Raw genomic sequence first — 20,652 nt, 5'->3', positions numbered from 1 at the left:
TAGTTGCTCCGCGGCATGTGAGATTTTCCCAGACCAGGGCTCGAACCCGTGTCCCCTGCATTGGCAGGCGGATTCTTCACCACTGAACCACCAGGGAAGCCCCCTGGATTTTTTTTCTTGTTCCATTTTCTCCTATTCCCTGAATTCTAGGCTTTGGGGAATGATGCTTTGTGATGGACACTCACACAGACCACTCGGACGCAGGGGAGGATTCTCTGCCCTGGCCACCCTGCGGTCCGGCAGGTCACCAGCCATCCTGCGGTCCGGCAGGTCACCGGCCACCCTGCGGTCCGGCCGGTCACCGGCCACCCTGAGGTCCGGCAGGTCACCGGCCACCCTGCGGTCCGGCCAGTCACCAAACAGGTCCTGACCGATGCATTGTGAGTGAAGGGGCGTTATGTCAGTTCTCTTCTGAAGCCTTTAATCTTGGGTGTAGGAAGTACTGCTGTTCCCTCCTGTCTGTTCTGGGCTCTGACAATGCAGCCCCGATGGGAGAGCTCCTCGGGCTTGATCCGCAGCAGACTTTCCATCAGCAGTAACTGTTCTTCGGTTGTGTTGATCCACTGACGTTAGGAGGTGGTGTGCTTCCACACTACTCAGCTTATCTTTAAAATTTTGCCCCACAGACATAAGGTATATACATAATAAACATCTTTCCCTCTTCCTGAATAACGTGAGGGCGTTTGAATACTTCAACTCCAGTGATCTCCCCCTTATATTCTGCTGTTGTCATTTAAAAAAAAAATTCCAGCTTGTAATACTATTATTATTATTATTTTAAACCCCCAAAGGGAGTTCCCTGGTGGCCTACTGGCTAGGATTCCGGGTTTTCACTGCCATGGCCCGGGTTCAATCCGTGGTCAGGGAACTGAGATCCCACAAGCCGTGCGGCACAGCCAACAACAACAACAAAAAGAACCCCCCCCCCCAAATTATGCATCTTATAATTATTTTATGCACTCAGGGTGTGTTTAAGAATTACTCACTTTTATGGATTTATCTACTCATCTTTCCTTCTTTTATTTCAGAGCTTCCCTCTGTGGTCACCGTCCTTCCTCCTGAAATAATCTTGTAGAATGGACTTGATATAAAATTGATATTTTAAGGCAGGACAAGAAAAAAATTAAACGTAAAGTTCTCTCTCTGTGTTTGTTTGGGCCTCCTCCCTCCCTGTGTGCCAGGTGCATCTGCGTCACACCTTAGCCAGAGATCCTCACAGGTAGGCGTGCCTGCCCCCCCACCCCGGGAAGATGGGTTTTCCCTTTCTTCTGACACTGGCAGTGCAACTTCTTAAAGAATAGTGTTCCTTCCCAGCTCCGTAGGGGTCACGGTGACCCGCTGCCCACTTTGTGCTTCCCTGGGCTGTGCCTCCTTGGTGACCTTTATGTAAAATACCGCATGTCATTGTGATGTACGATCCTTTGTCTCGAAAATGTGCGTGGCTGTGTCTTCCACTCCGAGCAGGCAGAACCGTCCTCAGAGCTTCTGAGAATCTGCTTCCCCAGTTAGAATCCTCAGCTGGCTTGAATAAAGTTCCCTTTTTTTCTTCTTAACTTGATAGTTTATTGAATTTTCGTCAGCAGACTTCACTAATCGTTCAGCTGGGGATAAAGTTCTCAGTTGCCAATTATTTTGCATGAACTGGGAGCGTGTTGACAAATGCTCAGTTTTTAGTAACATGAAAATGTCTCTAATTCTCCTTCATTACTGAAAGAACTTTTCTAGGTACAGAATTCTTGACAGTCATTTTCTCTGGAACCCCAAAATCTTTAGGGTTCCATCATTGTTGGGAGACCTGCTGTCACACCTTTGTAAGGACTCCTTTGCTCTGCTTGTTTTTAACAGATTCTCACTGTCGATGTCTGTGTCTATCCTTTAGTGTTACCATGATGTAACCAGGTGTAGTTTTCTTTTCTTCCTTTTATCCTGGCATACATTATGCTTCCTGTAGCCGTGGATACATGTTGTATTAGTTTGCTAGGGCTGTTGTAGCAAAGTGTCACAGACTGGGCAGCTTAAACAACAGAAATTGACCGTCTCCCAGTTCTGAAGTCTAGGAGACCCAAATCAGCGTGTCGGCAGGGTTGGTTCCTTCTGAGGCCAGGAGGGAGAGTCTGGTCCAGGCTCTCCCCTAATTTCTGGTGGCCCCTGGGGTTCCCTGGCCTGTCTCTGGCGTTCTCCCTGTGTCTTCACATCATCTTCCCTCTGCACACATCTGTCTCTGTGTCCACATTTCCCTTTTTCTAAGGACACCAGTCATATTGGATTAAGGTCCATCACAATGACCTCATCTTAATTTGATCATCTGCAAAGACCCCATTTCCAAATAAGGTCACATTCGCAGGTCCTGGGTGTTAGGACTTTAACATCGTTTTGGTGGACACAATTCAACCCACAGCACATGTCTTTCCCAGTTCTGGAAAATTCCTCTCTGTTCTCTCTGTGAATACGTCCTCTCCCCTGTTCTTCCCTTTCCCTTGTCAGGAACGCCAAGTCACTCAGTCCTCTCTGCCATCAACCCATCTCATAGCTTCTACTTCCACGTTCCTGTGCATTGCATTTGGATAACTTCCTCTCATCTTTCTCATCACTGACTTATTCTTTTCTTTTCTTATAAGTTTATTTATTTACTTTTGGCTGTATTGGGTCTTCTTTGCTGTGCATGGGCTTTCTCTAGTTGCAGTGAGCAGGGGCTACTCTTCGTTGCGGTGTGCGGGCTTCTCTTGTTGTGGAGTATGGGCTCTAGGCGCACAGGCTTCAGTAGTTGTGGCACACGGGCTCAGTAGTTGTGGCTTGCGGGCTCTAGAGCGCAGGCTCAGTAGTTGTGGCGTGCAGGCTTAGCTGTTCCGCGGCATGTGGGATCTTCCCGGACCAGGACTCGAACCCATGTCCCCTGCATTAGCAGGCGGATTCTTAACCACTGCACCACCAGGGAAGTCCCCACTGACTTATCCTTATTTTAGCTGTGTCTAACCTGTTATTTAATTCTCTTATTGAGGTTTTTACAAAGCTTTCTTTAGAGTCATTATCATTCTCAGTGTGATGCTTTTCCAACTCTGGCTATAGTTTATATTCTTTTGCTCTTTTCTAATCTTTTTTCGTTTTCTTTTGGCCACTCTGCATGGCATGTGGGATCTTAGTTCCCCTACCAGGGATCAGACCCGTGCCCCCTGCATTGGAAGCACGGAGTCGTAACCACTGGACCGCCAGGGAAATTCCAATACAATTTTATTTGTTATTTCATGCTGGTGTCGCTCATGGTGTGTTTTATGACATTTGACCAGGAATTCGTCCTGGGCTAGACGTACTGTGGGGCAGTGGAGGGCCCTGGGCTGAAGAGGCCTTTCTCCAGACATGATTTGCATTTGCTTCTGTGGGAACCTAGGATCGCGATCAACCTAGAACCGCTTTGAATACATCACTTGTCCTGGAGGCTCTTCACCCACCTGGGGTTGTGTATATAAATTTGAGCCCCAGGCCCACATGACACAGAGGAAACTGAGAAGAGACACGCATGGGTGGCCCTCACGGCTCTTCTTTCTTTCTGTAGGTTTGGAAGATGCTGGCGCAACAGTTCCAAGTTAGATTAAAGAAAGAACAAGCTGACATCGAGTCCTGGACCCAGAAACTCTTAATACGAGTCTGTTACCCAGCCAGGAGGCCCTGCGGTGGGAGCTCCCAGACGGCGTCTGCCCCCTCTCCCACTGAGGGCATAGAGATCTTCAGGGATGTGGTCTGTCTCCCTGTTTTTTTCCCACTGCGGTGTAGTTGACTTACAATGTTATATTAATTTTAGATGTACAACATAGTGATTCAATATCTGTATAGATTACACTCCATATAAAGTTATTATAATTCCCTGTGATGTACATCACATTTTTGTAACTGTTTCATTTTATACCTGGTAGTTTGCACCTATGCGCCCAGCTCCACGGGGAGAGGGTAGCTTGCCCCGCGGGGCACCCAGGGCGGTGCTGGGCCGGTCACAAGGCAGGGGGCGAACTGTGCAGAAGTGCCTTTGTCGCGGTTTCTGCGGGAAGCGGGGGTGAGGCAGGGCAGGCAGGCTTAGGATGGGCGTTATGTTAGAAGGGCACCCCACCCCAGAAGCTGGTGTTCACTGTGAGTGTGCCGAGCGTATAGTTTGAAGCTGTGTGAGGACTCCAGGTACCCCAGGCGAGTCTTCATTTGCTTAGCGATGGCTGACAGGCCCTCAGGTGGCTGATGAAGCATCAACTGACAGATAGTGAAGTGTAGCTACTACCCTCCCTGACGCCTGTTTCTAGCGCATCCGGCCCGGCAGTACCCGCCTGAGCTTGCCTCTCTGCACGTCTGTGGGGACCTACAGGACGGGGTGCTGTGTTCCTCCTTCACTTGTGTGTTTAACCCGCTTTCCACTATGTTCCACATATACCAGGCAGGGCCTAAGGCTTTCTGTTCGGCTTCCTCTACACAAGAGAGTTTTGGGGGGTTTGTTGTTGTTGTTGTTGTTTTCATCCAAAGCTGGGGCAGAGACAGACAGGTTTCTTCAAGTTTGAAGGCAGGTGGATTTTTGCCTTTCTATCCTGACACAGAGAGTGTAGGCCCTACAGATGTCCCAGATTTGTGTAGCACCCCCAGCTTGGGTGGACCTGTGGCCCGGGCCGGAGGTCATCAAACTACAGCCTTGGGCCAAACCCAGCGGAGTACGATCCTTGGCGTTCATCTCATCACAGCAAACCTCCCCTAAAAACAAACTCAGTGGAGGTCTTTTGGAAAATGATCAAGGAGGGAAACATGGAAATCCAGGAGGCAAAGCAGAACACCAAAGGTACATGCAGGCAAAGGGCAAATGGACTTTAAAACCGACAGCTGACTCTGGGGTTTACAATGTGTGCGAGGACAGAGCTCTGTGGGGACAGAGCGGGGGAGGGGACAGAGCAGGCGTGGGGACAGAGAAGGGGAGGGGACAGAGGGCTGGGGACAGAGCAGGAGAGGGGCAGAGCAGAAAAGGGAACAGAGCAGGCCTGCGGACAGAGCAGTCGCGTGGACAGAGCAGGCGAGGGGACAGAGCAGGCGTGGGGACAGCACAGTCGTTGGGACAGGGCAGGCAAGGGGGCAGAGCTGGCGTGGGGACCTGCTTGGGTACAAGTGACTCCCGCGCAGCTGGCCAAGTGACCTGCGAGCAGGCTCCGGGGTGGCTTTGCCTCGAGGACACTTGCTCCTGCTGCCTTGTCCCTCTTGCTTCTGGGTCCGCCCTGTAGCAGGAGGTGGGGGACAATATCTCCCCTGGGCTGGAGGGACTGAGTGGTGTGACGTCACCCCAGAGCAGGGGAGGCCTCAGACCCCTCTGAAGCCATAAAAAGGGAGAAGGAATCGGGAGCAGCTGGGCCCCGGCACACAGGGCCTGCGCCCCTCCTGCGCTACGTCTACACGGGATGGCCTACCTTACAGGGAGCTCTTGCACGCTGCGTCACTGAACGGCTTGAATATGAGGAGCAAACCTCCGGAAAGTTCCCTGCTTTGCTTTCTTGCCTAGGTCTCCCCCTGGTGGCAGCACGTCTGCATCGCACCGTCCCTGGTCTTGGGGGTCAAATGGGATTTTCCAGCCCAGGAAGGGAGACCCCTCCCCACCCCAAACACCACCACTGGGGAAATGAGGCCAAGGCGACAAACGCCGGCATGTTGCCACATGATAGAAGAATGATTTATTAGAACAAATTCCATGACAAATCATATAAAATAACCATTTTCTGAAAGACATCCATAAGACCACCTGAGGACAAAACGCACAGAGGTGCCTCCAAGAAGCCAGACAAATAAGTTACCAATCCCAAGGCGAAGGCTGGAGGGGGAGGAGCATGAATGTGTGAATAAAAAAACTGTACGGCGATCACCGCGGGGGGTGCGGATGGAAGTGTGGTGGACGGACGGCCACTGCTCGTGCCCGGGGGACAGGCTGTGGGCAGCTGTGCGGAGCATGCGGGGCGGGGCACCAGGACTCGCACCTCCTCTGTGTGCACACAGCAGGCTCGCGGACGGGGCCGGCCGCGGACCCCACTGCCACTCACACACGTACACATCGGGGAGGGGGCGCAGGGCCCGGGCATGGGGCCCCACGTCAGCTAAATGTAAACACGGACACACGCGTCACCCACCGCGGCCCCAGACCCGCGCCCGCTGGCCTCTGGTCCAGCCTCGGTGACCCCGCCCCCCGCAGTCGGCCCTGTCCCGCAATCAACATCCGCGCAGGTGCCAGGCAGGGTGTGGGGCACCCCAGCCCCACCTGCCGCAGCCAGTGGGCTCTTTGGCTTCGAGGCTGCGGAAACATCAGCCCCCAGGAGGGGGCTGGGCTCTGCTCGCCTGGCACGTTCCCAGCTGAAAGAATCCTGAGAAATAAAACTGTTCCTGGGGGGCTGTCCCTACCCCCCCCCACAGGACCTGGAGCACAGAGGCCCGTGAGGCACCCAATTAATGCCCACAGAGTCCGCAGGACAGCGGGGAGGGGAGCGGGGGGAGGGCACGTTGTCCAGGGAGCTTCTGAAGCCCGGTTTTTGGCCGCTTTGGTTAATCGCTCCCCTCCATCTGGCCCAGAACCATCGGAAGCCAGGTGCCGGGCTCGTGTCGGGGGCTGAGCCTGGGCTCGTGTGAGCACAGGCGTGCCTGGTGTGTGCATGTGCTTGTGTGCACAGCGCCCGGCCCACGTGCTCAGTGAGTTTGGCAGTTGTGTTGGCACCAAAGGCTCGAAGTGGTGGGGTTCCTGCCACAAATGTTTCCACGGGCTGCGTCCCCGCCCCGGGCCACCGGACTCTGGGGCGGCTGGGAGCTGCCATCGCCCTGCCCAGCCCGCACTCTGCCGCTTCAAGTCCCGGGGCGTCACGAGGCGTCCCCCCACCGCCCTGCTCTGTGTTTGGCACTGAAAGACCGCATCGCCCAGTCTGCTCCCCCCACCTGGTCCCGGCCAGCACAGAGGGGCAGGGCGGGTACGCACGTGTCCCCCAGACCACGAGGCAGAGCGGGACCCTCCAGGCCGGGGAGCCTGCTGCAATGGCACAAACTACTCCTTCCTTGAAAGCTAACGACAAAGTAACAGCGATGGAGAGGAGGCTGGGCACACGCCCGACACTGGCCCGTGGCATCGGCCACAGCGGGAGCTGGGCCAGGAGGCCAGCGGGGCGGGGGGGGGGCGCTGGGAGCTGAGGAGGGGGCCTGGGCACCCACGGGGTTATGGCACGTGTGGGAGTCTTTGTGGTGAACCGTCCAGGCCCAGGGTGTGGGGAGGCCGCCCGGCCCCACCACCTAGATCAGGAACCGCTCCGTGTCGGGGAGGAAGGAGGGGAGGAAGGAGGGGTCCGGGAGGCCAGGGGTCCCGCAGTTTGCCCGCTGCGGGAAGCTCCTCGCCGGCAGGGCTGAGGTCGGGGAGGACGGACTCTGGGAGGCCGGCCGGCCTCTCCCGAGCTGGGCCGAGCCCGCAGAACCCCGGTTTCCGGTCAGCAGGTCCAGGTTCCCACTGGGGTCCACAATGGCGTTGATGACTGGGGGGGTGGAAAGGGTCAGGCCGGCCAGAGGGTCCTGCCCTGCCTCCCGTGCCCACCCGGGGGCCTCCCGGCTGGTTAGCTGTGGGTGTGAGCCAGGCTCCACCAAGGCCCCTGCCAGCCCTCCCACCACCTGCGCCCCACCCCCCCGCATGGCCAGAGGTACCAGTGCAGCACCCCCCCCCCCCCGGGTCTTGGCCACACCCACCTTCCAGCTGCTTCTGCACTCGCCTCAGTTCCTTCAGGATGGAGCTGATTTCCTGGAGGCGGACAGGGAAGAGGCTGGTGGAGGAGGACCACCCAGCACTCGCCTCTCCCTGGGGTTCCGGGGGCAGGAGTCGGGGTCCCAGGCTCAGGCAGCTCCCCCGAGTCTCCCTGCAGCTGGGCCAGAGGGGCCCCTCACCTTGTTGGACGTCTTCAGGATGGGCACCTCGTTCTCCGCGTTGATCCTGGCCTCCAGGTCCTCCCAGGCTCGCCCTGTGTTCTGAAAGAGGATCCTGTGCCCCGAGGGGCGGGGGTGGGAACAGACAAAGGACAGTCACCAAGAGACCCAGGCATGGTGCCCTCCCAAGCCACCCCGCCAGTCACGGGGAGGTCCATGCCACCCCCTCCTGGGCACAAGGGCAAACTGAGGCCTGGAGCAGGACCTGGGCAGGCCGGTACCAGTGTCCTGTCTCTGGGCCTCATGTGGGGAGGGCTGGGAGGAAGGAGGGGGCAGAGAGGGAGGGGCGGGTCATCCTGGGGGCTCTGGCCCTCCCAGGCCCAGGGTCTGGTTGCCAAACCGCGCACGCGCGCGCATGTGTGTGTGCGTGTGTGTGTGTGTGTGTGCGCGTGCACACGTGGCACTGTCCTGCCGCACAGGCACTTGTCTGGACCCGTGTCAGGACCTCGGGCTGGGTGTCCGCTAAGCAGCGGTGGCTCCCCGGCCCGTCCCCCAGGGGCTCTCACTGGCCAGCGGGCACGCGGGCCGACTCACTTCATCTTCTCAGCGAGGTGCTCCGTGTTCTCGCGGATGGCCTGGGACAGCTGGGACACGGGGTTCAGCATCAGGTTATCGAAGATCACCTGCGAGGACCTGGCATCAGCCCGGCGCCTGGACGCCCCAGGAAGCCCTGTGCCCTCCACGCCCTGACGCGGCCCAGAGCCCAGAGCGAGCTCTCTGCGGGGAGGGGCGCCTGCCTCCTCACGGTTCCGAGGCCGCGTCTTGCCGGCCAGGGGGTCCTCGCAGCGGTCGTTCATGTTCTGGTCCAGGTCCTGAGAGCGGAGGGAGCCGGGCGGCACCTTCTGGAAGTTGAGGCTGGCCTCGGGGATGCGCTGCACCAGCTGCAGAGGTGGGGGAGCAGGGGCATGGCCCGTGGGACGGGGCGCCCGCCAGGCGGTGGACAGAGCAGACGCCGCCCGGCCGCTCGGGGTCCCTGGGCGCCCCGCCCTCGTGGAGCAGGTGCCGGGCCCGCGCTCTCAGGGTGACCGGTGGGGGACGGTGCTGGGCACGGGGTGCGGCCCTGGGGAGGGCTCACAGCCACGGCCCCCCACCTGAGCGCGCAAGGGGCTGCCGAGGGCAGGCTCACCTCCTCGCGGGCGGAGATGGTGGAGGCGGGGTTGCCGGGCGCACTGGCGCGAGAGGGGCTGTGGGCAGGCCCCGGGCAGCCCGGCGAGTCGCTGTCCCCGGCCACATCGTGGATCTCGCGGGCCAGGGTGGCCACGTCCTTCACCAGCGTCTGGCTCAGCCTGCAGCGGCAGGAGAGAAGGCAGGTCCTGCGGGGTCCTCCTGGGCCCGGCCTCAGTGCAGGGAAGTGTGGGGACAGAAACCAGATGGGACACGACGTCATCCCCCCACAGGCAGAACCCCCCGCCGCCCCGCCCAGGTTGGGTGGGAGTCCCTCCCAGGAGGCAGCCACTGGGTCAGGGGCAGGGCCAGGGGTACACAGCCTCCAGCCCGGCCCAAACCACACCCAAACAGCCACCAGCAGTGCCAGAGGGACTCCCACAGGCCGCCTCAGCGCCCGACCCCCTGAAGGTGGGGGGGGGGGGGCTGGGGCGGGGCCCTGGGAGGAAGGGTGGGCAGAGACACCCACAGGCTCCTGGCCACACCCACTGCTCCTCTGGCCACCAGGGCCACACGAGCCCCGCTCCACAGGCAGGGAGACGGAGGCAGAGTCACTGCCAAGGGTCAGAGCCAGGCAGGCCCGGAGGCCAGGGACTCTCCACAGGGCAGGGAGGCCAAGCCTGCAGCCCCAGAGACAGCCTAGACCTCCGTCCCCTCCGCCCTGACGACGGTAACACACGCTTCCCTGAGAGGCTCCCGGGCCACCCAGGAAAGGACACAGGCCAGCTGGGGACCAGCTCCCTGCCCCCGACTGCCCGTGAAGCCCCAGGGCTGGAGCCAAAAGCCTCCGTCGCCCGCCCTCGGAGCACCTCAGCCCCACGGCCGGTGCGCTCTGCGCTGCTCCAGCCCTTGGCCAGGCTCGGGGCGGGGGGGCGGGCTCCGGCCTCCGGCTCCCTCAGCCCTCCAACGCCTGCAGTCACTCCAGGGACGGGACCCCAGGACCCACCAAGGACCAAGGAGCAGGCCTCCACACGCAGCTGTCCCAGCTCTGCTCAGGGTGCCCCCCAGCCGGCCCTCGTGCCCGTCCGCTCTCAGCGGCAACTACAGCCCCTCCCGACAGGTGCTGGGCACAGCTGGAGAAATTCCCCTGCCTGGCCTCTGCCTCCTACCAAGGGCTGCCCCAGGCCCCCTCAAGATAGGGATCCCCGACTTGCTCCCACCCTTCCGACATCAAAAAACACAGAAGGACCCCCTTCAAACTGCTGGTGACCCGTGCCCCTGCCCCCCGTGCCTGCCCCCAGCCAGCCCCGCCCTCCGCTCCCTCTGTCCTCCGCACCCTGCTCGCTGCTGTGTTCAAGCTCGCCCACTCGGGAAGCCCCCGGGGGCCCCCACTTCCCCTTCCTCTCTCCCTCCACCTCCACCCCCTTCCCTTCACCCAGGTGCGGCCGCCCCCCTCCAGAACCCCACACCCTGTCTCCTTGGCCGACCCCTCGGCCCCCCCGCAAGCATCACTCTGCACAGGCAACTTCCCTCCAACCACCCCCCAGGTGTCCCGAGAGCTCTGTCCCCAGCCCTCTTCTCTTCATGCTCTGCACGTCCTCACACGGCCCACAGCCTCGGTCACCGTCTTCGTGCTGATGACGCCCACACCTCCATCCCCGACGTGGGCCACTGCCACTCACCTCCCTCCAGGTGCCTCACCGGCTCAAGTTCAGCATCCTTAGCACCAAAACTCACCACTCACCAGCCCCAGCCGTTCACCTCCTGCCCTCTCCACAAGCCCTGCAGGGCCAAGCCATCACAGCACCGACCACTGCTCAGCGAAAGACCACTCTCTTTCCCTGCCACCTCTGCACCATTCTTTACAGCGCCTGACCTGGAAGCGATCCTTCCACTGAATGACTGCATGAAGGAACTCATCTTTAATAAAAATCTTGGAGAAGACCTTCCTGTACCAGAGGTTCCCCCACCCTTCTGGGCAGATCTCCATCCATCCATCCAACCACCCACTGCCCATCCAACTGCCCATCCATCCATTCATCACGCACTCAACCATCCAACATCCATCCACCCAACTGTCCATCATCCATCCACCCAACCACCCATCATCCATCCATCCACCCAACCACCCACTGCCCATCCAACTGCCCTTCCACCCAACCGTCCAGCATCTATCTATCCACCCAACCATCATCCACCCATCCACCCATCCACCCATCTATCCATCCCCCTGACAAGCATTTCCCAAGCCCTTTTAGGAACTAAAGCCCTAGCCCAGTCCCAAGGAGAGGCGCCCTGTGGATCAACAGCTTGTGCTGTCCACTGACACCACTCACCTGGCAATCTCAGCAATCTCGGCTGTCTGCACGATGAAACCATAAGGGTCGGGCTCTTCTTCCTCGTCATCTGTGTCCCGGAGGCCAGGGGCCTGGGGTCGGGCCCGGCCGGAGCTGCCAGCCCGTGGGGTCTGCGTGGCTGTTGAGGCATGGGGGCGTGCGTGTTTGGGGGAGCCGTGGTGGGAGCCATACTCCTCCTCGGATGTGGACGTGCAATCCGAGCCCTGCTGCCGGCGACGCACGTCTCGGGTGAGTGAATTGGTTCCAAAAGCAAGAACAGAACAAAGCAGCCCTCAGCACCGGCGGCAGCCCTGGGCCCCTCCAGGCAAGGGTCCGGTGCTGCAGGGCGAGCTGTGTTGCGGCTGACACCCCCGCACCCAGACACCCTTTGGCTGAAGCGCCAGCAGCTGCTGGGCTCCGGGGACTGTAAGGCCACCGCGAGCCCAGAAGCACGTGCACAGACGGGCAGCCTGGCGTGTCCATGGGCCCTTGTGGAGCAGCCCAGGGTCGTGGCTGGTTGGCAGTGGCAGGGGCCACGTTCCGGGGAAGGGGTCTGTGCCCATCAGGCGGGAACCAGCACCCTCGGTTAGGGTTAGGGAACTGGGAATTGGTGCCTGCAGACACCCGGGTGGGGGTAAACCCCTCCACGTGGATCAGCCATGGCCCTGGGCTGGGCCGTACACGTGGCCACACACAGCCCGTGGTCAGAACCCAGTTCAGCCACTGCAGCCCCTCCCTGTACCTGCCCGGCCTCAGTCCCGACTCCTCGCCCACCCCTGCGCTGAGCCCCTGTGGCGGCCGCAAACGTGCACAGTACAAGGAAGGGTGGGGCAGGGGGTTCCCACCAAGCAGGTGTGGCCCTCACCCCTCGGCCATGGGGCAGATGCCACCTTGGCCCCCTGCAGCCCTGGCGGGCAGGGAGGGGCCCAAACTCCAAGGCCGTGGGTGCGGGAGGGGTTGGGGGTTGGGGCAGGTGTGGAAGCAGCGGCACGGGGCTGGACCAGCAGTGCTGACACCTGAGACCAGTTCATTCAGAGGACGGGTCAGTCCCCCCGCAGGGCGAGCCTGGCTGCAGGGAGGCCCACATCCACCCCGGCAGGAGCCGGCTCCGGTGCCACGGCAGCCATCCCTCCCTGCTGCACACGTGGGTCCGCAACTCCAGGAAGGACCAGGCCCAGCCCTCCGCCTGCAGTCAGTCACCCAGGCCTGCTTGCGAGTCAGAGGCAGTCCCTCCAGGCTGGAGATGGTCGGGGTTTTCTGCGCTCACACCAGGACCGCCTGGGGGCTGCAGGAGGCCCGCCACCCGTGCACACCCGGGTGCACATGTATGTGTGTGTGTGGTGGGGAGAGAAACACCCGCCGATGGGAAAAGGGGCTCCTCCAGGGCCAGGACTGGGGGCCCCGTAGCTGGTGCAAGGCCGACGCACAGGAATCTGCAGACACACTGCCCGTGCCGACCGGACCCGGGGCCACCCTCCCGCTCCCAGCACTCACTGGGTGAGGAGTATCGGGCGCTGCCCGGACGGGCCCTGCTGAAGGGCTGGCGGGGGACCGTGGTGGTGTTGGTGGCCTTCCTGGCGGTGGCCCGAGCCTCGGCCATGGCGGGCTTGCGACCGGTGCAGTACAACTCGACGCTGCGGCCTGAGAAGCCGGCGCGGGTGGGGGCCACCTCCGAGTCGCTGGGCCCTGTGAAGGAGCCGGCCCGCTTCCGGGGCATCGCCAGGATGTCCAGGCGTGACAGCTTCTTGGCCTGCTCGGCAGCCGGCTGCCCCACCTGCTCGGGGTTGGCCGCGGGCCCCCGTTCGCCATCTGCGGCCTCTGTGTCTGAGGCGTCCCCCAGCCGGGCCCGCCTCAGCCGGGAGGCCCGCGTGGGCCGTGGGGTGGACAAGCTGTTGGAGCGGGTCAGCGCCTGCTGCACCTTCTGGACGCTGGCTGAGCCGCGGCCCTGTTCTTCCCGGGCAGCAGGGGACGGCGGTGGGGCCGTGGGTTTCCGGCGAGGCCCCCGCTGCCCTGCCCCCATGGCCCCGGAGGTCTCATGGTCAGAAGTGACCGTGTCCACACCGGGCAGGTGGGCAAGGCTGGAGCCTCGTTCCTCATCGGGCCAGTCCAGGGACCCTCGGGGCCCATGGCCACGCCGTGTGGCCAGGCGCCTTGCCGGCTCTCCGCGGCCCCCATCCGCTGGGCCCAGCGGGCGACGCTGCTTCTCTGAGAGGCGCTCGCGGGCGCTGCTCAGGCCGACACCCCCCAGGTCCTGCGCTGCCGGCGGGGACGGCAGCTTCTCCTTCTGCAGCCCCGTGGGCTGCGGGCTGGGCCCATTCTTACCGCTGAGCAGACTGACGGTGCTGGCCGTGTCCACGTCGGAGTCCCCGGACAGGGAGTCCTCTGGCGGCCCAGGGGCGCCGCCCAGCTCACCCTCCGGCTCCTCCACGGACTTGGAGAGCAGTCTGGCCTCCAGGGCGGCCAGCGCCGTCTCCGTCTCCTTGAGGATCAGGTGGGTGTCCTGAGTGCGCAGGTCCATGCGTGAGGCCCGGGCCGCGGCCAGGTCCTGCAGGAGGGGATGGCTGCTGACGGACGGCAGCTGGCCAGGAGCTGCGGGGCCGCTGGCCGGCTCCTTGGTGAAGCTCTCCTGCCGGATGAAAGCCGGGGCCTCCTTGGGGGGGGCCGGGGCGGGGCCCTCAGGCTCCGGGGACCGCCCTGTCCGCAGCTGGATGACCATCCTCCCGCTGGTGCTGACGTACACGCCGTCCCGCGTCAGGGGGCTGGGCTGGGCTGCCCGCCCTGGGCCCTCCGCCTGCCCTGGAGCCACCGTCGCTTTCCTGGGGACGGCCGCCTCCCCGTTCTGGTCCCCAGCAAAGAAAGAGGTGGGGGCCGGCTCCCCAGGGGCCCTCGGTGAGCGCCGGCCCCTCGTCCACGCCAGTCCCTCCTGGGGGCTCCCGCATCTTTCTTCCTGCAGGCCCCCGCCTGGCTCAGGGCCCCGCCCTCCGTCCGACCCACTGGCGTCACTGAGGCTGTCGGGCTCCAGGTCTTCCTGTCCCAAGAGGAGGCCGGCCTGCTCGCTGCCCAGCTCCGGCGGCCCCGGCCCGCTCCTCCTGGTGGCCTCGGGGCCGGCGGGGCTGTCCGCCCTGTCGCTGGGCAGCTGTGGGAGCAGTCGTCGCTGGCGCACAGGCAGGGCCCCCTCCAGCTCTCTGGCTCTGCGCCCGGGGCCGTCATCTGGAAGACACGGGGGCTGGTTAGAGGGAGCGCTGCCCGCGGGCCCACACGAGGAGCTGGCCCTCCCCCGGGCACAGTGACGTGCGCGCCCCTCTGCCTAGTGGGTGGCCTCAGGCTACCCCTCCCTGCTGCGGCACTGGGGCCACTTACCTGACAGGCCTGGGTCCGAGTAGCTGTCGGCCAGACTGGCCCAGCGGGACACCCACTTCTGACCCCCGGGGGAGCCCGGTACTGGGAGGCCCTACGGAGAGGAGGGCAGGAGCGTGTCCACGGCAGGGAGAGACAGGAGCCCCACGGGGAGGTGCTGGGGGCAGGCGGGGGCGAAGCAGCCCACCCCAACACCTGGCCCCCACACCATCCCCATGCCTGCCACCTGCCCCCAAGAGAAGCAGCCAGAGAGCCCCCGTGGCCTCACCTGGCTTGCAGGACCCTGACATAACTAGCCACGTCTCAGCCCGGCTGAGTGGCTTGGAGATCAGTGGTCCCCACACCCCAGACTCAGCCAAGCCCCGCCCATGGGCACATATACCCGGGCACCCTTGATCCCTCTGCACAGGTGGGCACCAGAGCCTGGAGCCCACAGCTCGGGCATGACCAGAGCCTCCGAGTGCATGCAGGAGGCAGTGACCGGGGCCCCGGCCCAGACGCTGTCCTCTCCCCGCCCAGTCCCTCCCCAGGGAGGTGTCTGGACTCAGTTCCACACACCTGGAGCTCCACCTGGGGGGTCCCGCCCACTGGCCGGGAGGCAAACTCCTGCAGCAAGGCCATCCGCTGGGCCACTCCGTCACCAGGCTCGTCTCTGTGCCCTCTGATAACTGGACGGAAGGTGGCCGAGGACGCTCTGGAGAGTTCAGGGGACTCCCGTACCCCAAAGACCTGCCAGGAGGGACAGCCGGGCAGCAGGTCAGAGCCCATGCCCGAGGCCGGACTCCCAGGCCTGCTGCGCCAACACGGGTACCTGGTCAATCATCTTGCGGGCCTCCTCCACCTCCTGGTCCTGCGCCTCCGTCTCAATGGTGTAGGTCCCTGCGTCACTGAGGCTGTCGTCCTCCTCCTGTTTGCGTGCCTTCGTCACTTGGGGGTCAGCAGGGGGTGGCGGTGGGGCCGAGGGGGCCACGGGGCTGGCCCCGCGGGGCAGCGGCGGGGTGGGCAGTGGCGGGGGGGTCTTCTCGGGGCCTGACCGGGCAGCCGGGGAGCCATCCCGCAGGCAGTGGGCCATGAAGTCCTGGGCCAGGCGGGAGCGGCGCCCCACGCTGCCAAAAGGGCGAGCAGGGGCCCGGGCGGCGGGCAAGGGGCTGCCCAGCCGCTCCTCCGTCTTCTCCCGCTTGAGCGAGCCGGCCCGCTGCGGCCCCGAGCTGCTGCCCGCCCCCCGGGCCGAGGACGGGGCGGGGGCAGCCGGGCGGTCCCTGTCGGCCGGCCCAGGGCCGCGGCGCCTGTCGGGCCTGGGGTCCCCGGGTGGCGTGTGCGTGAAGGACTGAGAGCGCTTCTTGCGCGGCGTGTCCCCATCGAAGAACTCGATGACGAAGGCCTGCTGGCTGTGCAGCAGCTCCTGGGGGTCCCGCTTGAGCTGCCTCTGTAGCCGCACCTGCTCCCCGCCGGCCTCCGAGGGGACCCCAGCTGCCCCGGCCGCCTTGGCCATGGGGTCCTCCGAGTCGCTCTGCGTGCCGTCCTCGTGCTTGTGGCCTGGAGGGGGCGGGGGCCCAACTCATGAGGCCGAGGGAAAGGAAACGCCCCGGGGTCGACACACAACCACCGCTGTCGCGTGGTCGGGGACACACTGCCCCGCCGTGAACCCAGCACACGTGGCCCAGAGGAGCAACAGGACCACACTGGACGGCCCCCGACGGGGCAGGCGGCTCTCGGGCAACGTAAACGGACCAGGGGGACGAGGCCGCTGAGGCGAGGGCAGCCAGCCGCGCACTCACCCTTCAGGGTGCGCGTGTGCACCGGCAGGTCGCTCTTGGTGCTGTGCCGGTCGTCGGCGGGGCCGGCCCGGTGCAGCAGGCTGGGGTCGTTCTGCACCAGCCAGTCGGCCACCTTGGTCTCCGCAGAGACCACCTCGATGGGTGTGGGCTCCTTGCCAGGGGGCCGGCGCTGGCGCAGAGAGAACTTGGTGACGTGGTCCTTGATCTTCACCTTGCCGGGGCTGCAGTCGTCAAACTCGATGGTGAAGCAGGCGTGGCTCTGCACCACGGGGGCCACCCCGCCCCCGCCCGCCTCCGCATCCCTGGTGGGCGCCTCGTGTGCCGGCACCTCTGGGGCCCGCGGCGGGGGGGCCTCCTTGGTGGGGATCTCGAAGTAGCTGGGCTCCCGGCGGAACGGGTAGCCCTGCGGCTCCGCGGGGGCCCGGAAGGCGGCCGGCGTCCCCACGAGGTCACTGTCCCGCGGAGCCAGCTCCTTGGGCCGCTCTGTGGGGGGAACACGTGCTCAGGCCAGGCACGTGCTCACGGGTGGCGCCCTCACCCCCCCCCCCCCCGCCTCCGCGAGGACCATCAGCTCCGTCTCTCCCGCCCACGGCCCCGCCGAGAGGGCACCTCCAGAGCAGGCTGCCCTCCAGGCCTTACCCGTGTCGGGCTCGTCCTGGCGCCGTTCCTCGGGCGGGCTGCTACCATCGTCCTCACCCCACCAGGAGGGCTGCCCGTACAGCGGTGTGCGGTAGGCCGCCGCCTCTGCAGAGGGAGAGTTTGACGCTGGGTCCCTGTGGCCCCGACACAGACAGAGGCGGAGCCCCGGAGCCGGGGAAGACGCTGGGGTCTGCAGGGGGCCCCGGCACCACCTCCCAGCTCAGATCTGCAGCTGCCCAGAACCTCGGCCAGCCACCCTGGCGGGTGACAACGGCAGTGACAACCTCCCCAGGGGGCGGCTGTTCCAGGGGAGGCTCGTCCCTGGGGTGGCACTGTCCTCAGCATTCCGGTCCTGGGGCAGGCAATCCCTTGAGCCCGGCCTGGGCCCTCCGCCCCCAGGGCCTGCCCCACAGCAGCGAGCCCCACGCAGGGCTGGTCTCTGCCCCAGGGCCCCTAAGTGGTTCGGGCCACTAACAGGTGACCTGGGGGCTGAGGGCCACTGCAGTCTGACTGAACCACGTGGGGCAGGGGCGCAGGAATGCAGGCACACATGCTGGGGGGCCGTGGGGGAGGGGAACGTGTGTATGTCGGGGTGCGGGGGTGAAAGGTCAGCTCCTGGACGAGGTGGATCAAGGCCCCTCCCGCACCCCCCTGCACACCATCCTACCTGGCCCCGGCCTCCGGTCCCCCCTCTCCGGTCTGGGGCTCGCGGCCTCGCAGTAAGGCGCCTGCTCCGGCACGGCCTCGCCCCTCTTGGGCGCCGGGCTCGTGGCGCTCACCTGCAGCTGGCTGGTGTACTTCTCGTGCTGTGGGCAGCGGCCGGGGTGAGGGGCGGGGGCTGCCTCGGGAGGACGCCCCCGCCCAGGGCACCTGCCTGGCCGCTCCTCGGCCCCACAGCGGCATGAGGTCTCCCTCACGACCCCCGCGGAGCAGACAGCCCAAGACCTGCCCGCGTCGCGAGGCTCGAAGCTGGGGGTCCGCACCCAAGGCTGGGCCGTCGGAGGGGAGGCAGCCACCCACAGGCCCCTCCAGACGGAGGGGTGGGACAGCCCTCAGGAGCAGTGGGCGGCGGGGAGCAGCAGCCTGTCCGCGTTTGCGTGTGTGCATGTGTGCGCGTGTGTGCGTGCACGGGTGCGTGTGTGCACGCCGGACCCCAGCTGGCTGAGCTCGGTGGTCATCGGCGCTGGGCTCACACCGGCCCTGCCCCTCACTGGCCGTGTGACTCCAGGCAGGCCACCCACGCTCCCTGTGCTGCCCACGGTTACTTTGGAAGATGGGACTAAGCCTCCCCCCAACCCCCCGCCATGGGGCTCCTGGGTGAGGCTCTGGGCAGGGTCCCCCGAGTCTGCTCCATGACTCCTGCACAACCGAGCAAGGGGGAAGGAGAGGCTCCACCTGCCGTGAGCCGACACTGGGACCTTTGAGCCCCAGCTGAAGGAAGGGTGCTCGAGAGTGCCCCTCGCCCAGGACCTCCCACAAGGCCGTCCCCTAAGCTGCCCCCCTGCTCGCCTCCGGCCTGCTCCTGGCCACCCCCACCCATGGTACCCAAGATGCCGGGTGCCTCCCTCCCCCCAACCACCCCCTTCCCCCCCAACCACCCCCTCCCGTTGGGCAAAGCAGCCTCCTCTGGGGCTCCAGCCACGCCCGCAGTCTGGCTGCATCAGCGGGGTGGGGGGGGGCGGGGCGGGGGGGGCATGACTATCTTCCCCACCTGCCAGACTGGGCCATCCGGCAGGGCAGGCCAAACCAGGCTGACTCACGGCACCATATCGGGCCAGGGCGGCCCAGAGGCCTGGGGGAGACGGGCAGTGGGAAGTGGAGGGCTGTGGGGACACAGGGATGCAGGGGCCCCAGGCCCAGCACCAGCACTGACCCTGAGCGCCTCCTCAGGGACGCGGTGCTGCACCCGCTCCAGCACGTACATGTTGGAATGTGACAGCTCGTTAAGGAGAACAAGGAGCAGGAAGAGGGCGGGGCCCTCGGACAGCGTCCTCTGCTCCCAGGCGCGGTGGATGAAGAGGGAACGCGGGGTGGGGGCAGGGCTGGTGCAGATGCCTGCAAGCTTGCCCCCTGACGCGTGTGCACTGGCCACGCGTCCACACCACAGGGACAGCCTGCAGGCCGTGCTGTCCCCGGTCAGGGGACAGGACAGAGGCTGCTCCAGGTCACCGCACACACGCGCCCTAGGTCCGCGGGGATGCTCTCCTCCCCACTTTCAGCCCAGGAACCCAGCGGGGCCCCAGAGGCCATGCCACATGCATCCAGCTCCAGCTCCCATCCCAGACCACCCCTCAGCCCTGGGCCTCCTGAGGCTTCAGGGGTGGGGAGGGCCTCAGCCAGCCGCTGGGTCCACACCCGCCAGCGGGTGTGCCCAGGTGAATGCAGATGGAGAAGAGGATGCATTCCTGCCACATGTACGGGTCCCCGGCTGCCCAGGGCGGAGGCATGGCCCCCACTCACCCACGTCCTGAGCACAGAAAGCCATGCCTGGGCGGCCCCCAGAAACACCAGGACTCCGGGTCCCGGGAAAGTTCTCCCGTTCCCCGGGCCCTGTGTGAGCTCAGCCCAGAGGGCGGGCAGAAGGTGTCCGTGGCTGGGGTCTTGGCTGGGGGGCAGGTGGCAGGGGCTGGAGTTCAGGCCGGAGCCTGGCCCGGGCTTCACCCTCTTGCCTCTAACCCCCTGAGGCCCCCACCCATTTCCGGCATAACAGGGCGACTGAGGCCCTGGGGACAGAGGGAGAGGCCAGGAGGGGTGAGCGCCCCCGGAAGGATATCGTAGCCGAATCGGATGACATCGCTGAGCTTCAGCGTGACGTATTTCTGGTCTGGGATGCGCACGTCGTTCACGAATGTCTGCGGAGTAGGCAGGTGGCGGAGATGAGCCGGGGCAGGCGGGCCGACGACTCTGGAGCCCCCAGAAGCGGATCACCAGGCCCTCCTGTGCTGCCGCCCTCCCAGCAGGGGCGCACCAGCCTCACAGCCCGACGGGACCACAGGACAGATGGCCGCAGGAGGACCGGCCGAGGGGGCCGAGGCGCCAGACCCCACCCAGCACCCAGGGACCCTGACACAGCCCCTCAAGCACAGAACCCGTGGACACCCCTGTGAGACGGCCCCGTCTCTCATCCACACAGAGCCTCGTGCCGGCCCCAGCCCCCAAAGCCCTCGGGAGCGAGCGCCGAGGCACAGCCACAGGGTGGCCCCGGGGCAAGGCCGGTCAGACTGTGCGGCCCATTCAGGCAGGGATGCTTCATCCGACGGGGTGCCGAGGGAGGAGGGGCTCAGGGGGCAGATCCCAGCAGAGCCTGAGACCCTCGGCGGGGGGCACTCTGAGGGGGACCGGGGGGTGGCACCCAGCACTTGCTGGAGTGCTCACATGGCAGAGGCAGGGCCAGCCTGAGGCTGCTGCGGGACCCCCAGCTCAGGATGCAGGGAGCCAGACTTCACAGGCTGGGAGGGAGGGGGGAAGGGCCCTCCTCAGCTGGT

At 64.3% G+C, this 20,652-nt stretch overlaps 1 protein-coding gene across 5 annotated transcripts in view; it reads right to left on the bottom strand.

Moving 5' to 3' along the window:
- Window positions 1-5,661: 5,661 nt before the first annotated feature.
- The window catches only part of CEP170B (centrosomal protein 170B), a 26,589-nt gene continuing 11,598 nt past the window's right edge, over window positions 5,662-20,652 (bottom strand). For 3 of the 5 annotated variants that reach the window (XM_057543873.1, XM_057543872.1, XM_057543876.1), the window contains 16 exons: window positions 19,941-20,019; window positions 19,041-19,099; window positions 17,835-17,973; window positions 17,168-17,272; window positions 16,529-17,011; window positions 15,562-16,286; window positions 15,309-15,479; window positions 14,754-14,844; window positions 12,888-14,603; window positions 11,394-11,658; window positions 9,080-9,239; window positions 8,691-8,834; window positions 8,488-8,576; window positions 7,915-8,008; window positions 7,720-7,771; window positions 5,662-7,511 (listed from right to left, as the gene is read on the bottom strand). In XM_057543873.1, coding sequence (XP_057399856.1) covers window positions 7,276-7,511; window positions 7,720-7,771; window positions 7,915-8,008; window positions 8,488-8,576; window positions 8,691-8,834; window positions 9,080-9,239; window positions 11,394-11,658; window positions 12,888-14,603; window positions 14,754-14,844; window positions 15,309-15,479; window positions 15,562-16,286; window positions 16,529-17,011; window positions 17,168-17,272; window positions 17,835-17,973; window positions 19,041-19,099; window positions 19,941-20,019 — 4,608 coding nt within the window. In that variant the 3' untranslated portion in view covers window positions 5,662-7,275. The remainder of the gene's footprint in view (window positions 7,512-7,719; window positions 7,772-7,914; window positions 8,009-8,487; window positions 8,577-8,690; window positions 8,835-9,079; window positions 9,240-11,393; window positions 11,659-12,887; window positions 14,604-14,753; window positions 14,845-15,308; window positions 15,480-15,561; window positions 16,287-16,528; window positions 17,012-17,167; window positions 17,273-17,834; window positions 17,974-19,040; window positions 19,100-19,940; window positions 20,020-20,652) is intronic. The other 2 variants (XM_057543874.1, XM_057543875.1) reach the window with 2 other exon arrangements.

This window comes from Balaenoptera acutorostrata, chromosome 3, assembly GCF_949987535.1.
Source record: "Balaenoptera acutorostrata chromosome 3, mBalAcu1.1, whole genome shotgun sequence".
Lineage (NCBI taxonomy): Eukaryota > Metazoa > Chordata > Mammalia > Artiodactyla > Balaenopteridae > Balaenoptera > Balaenoptera acutorostrata.
Note: the sequence above shows the minus strand (reverse complement) of the source record. Positions and strands in the feature narration are given on the sequence as shown.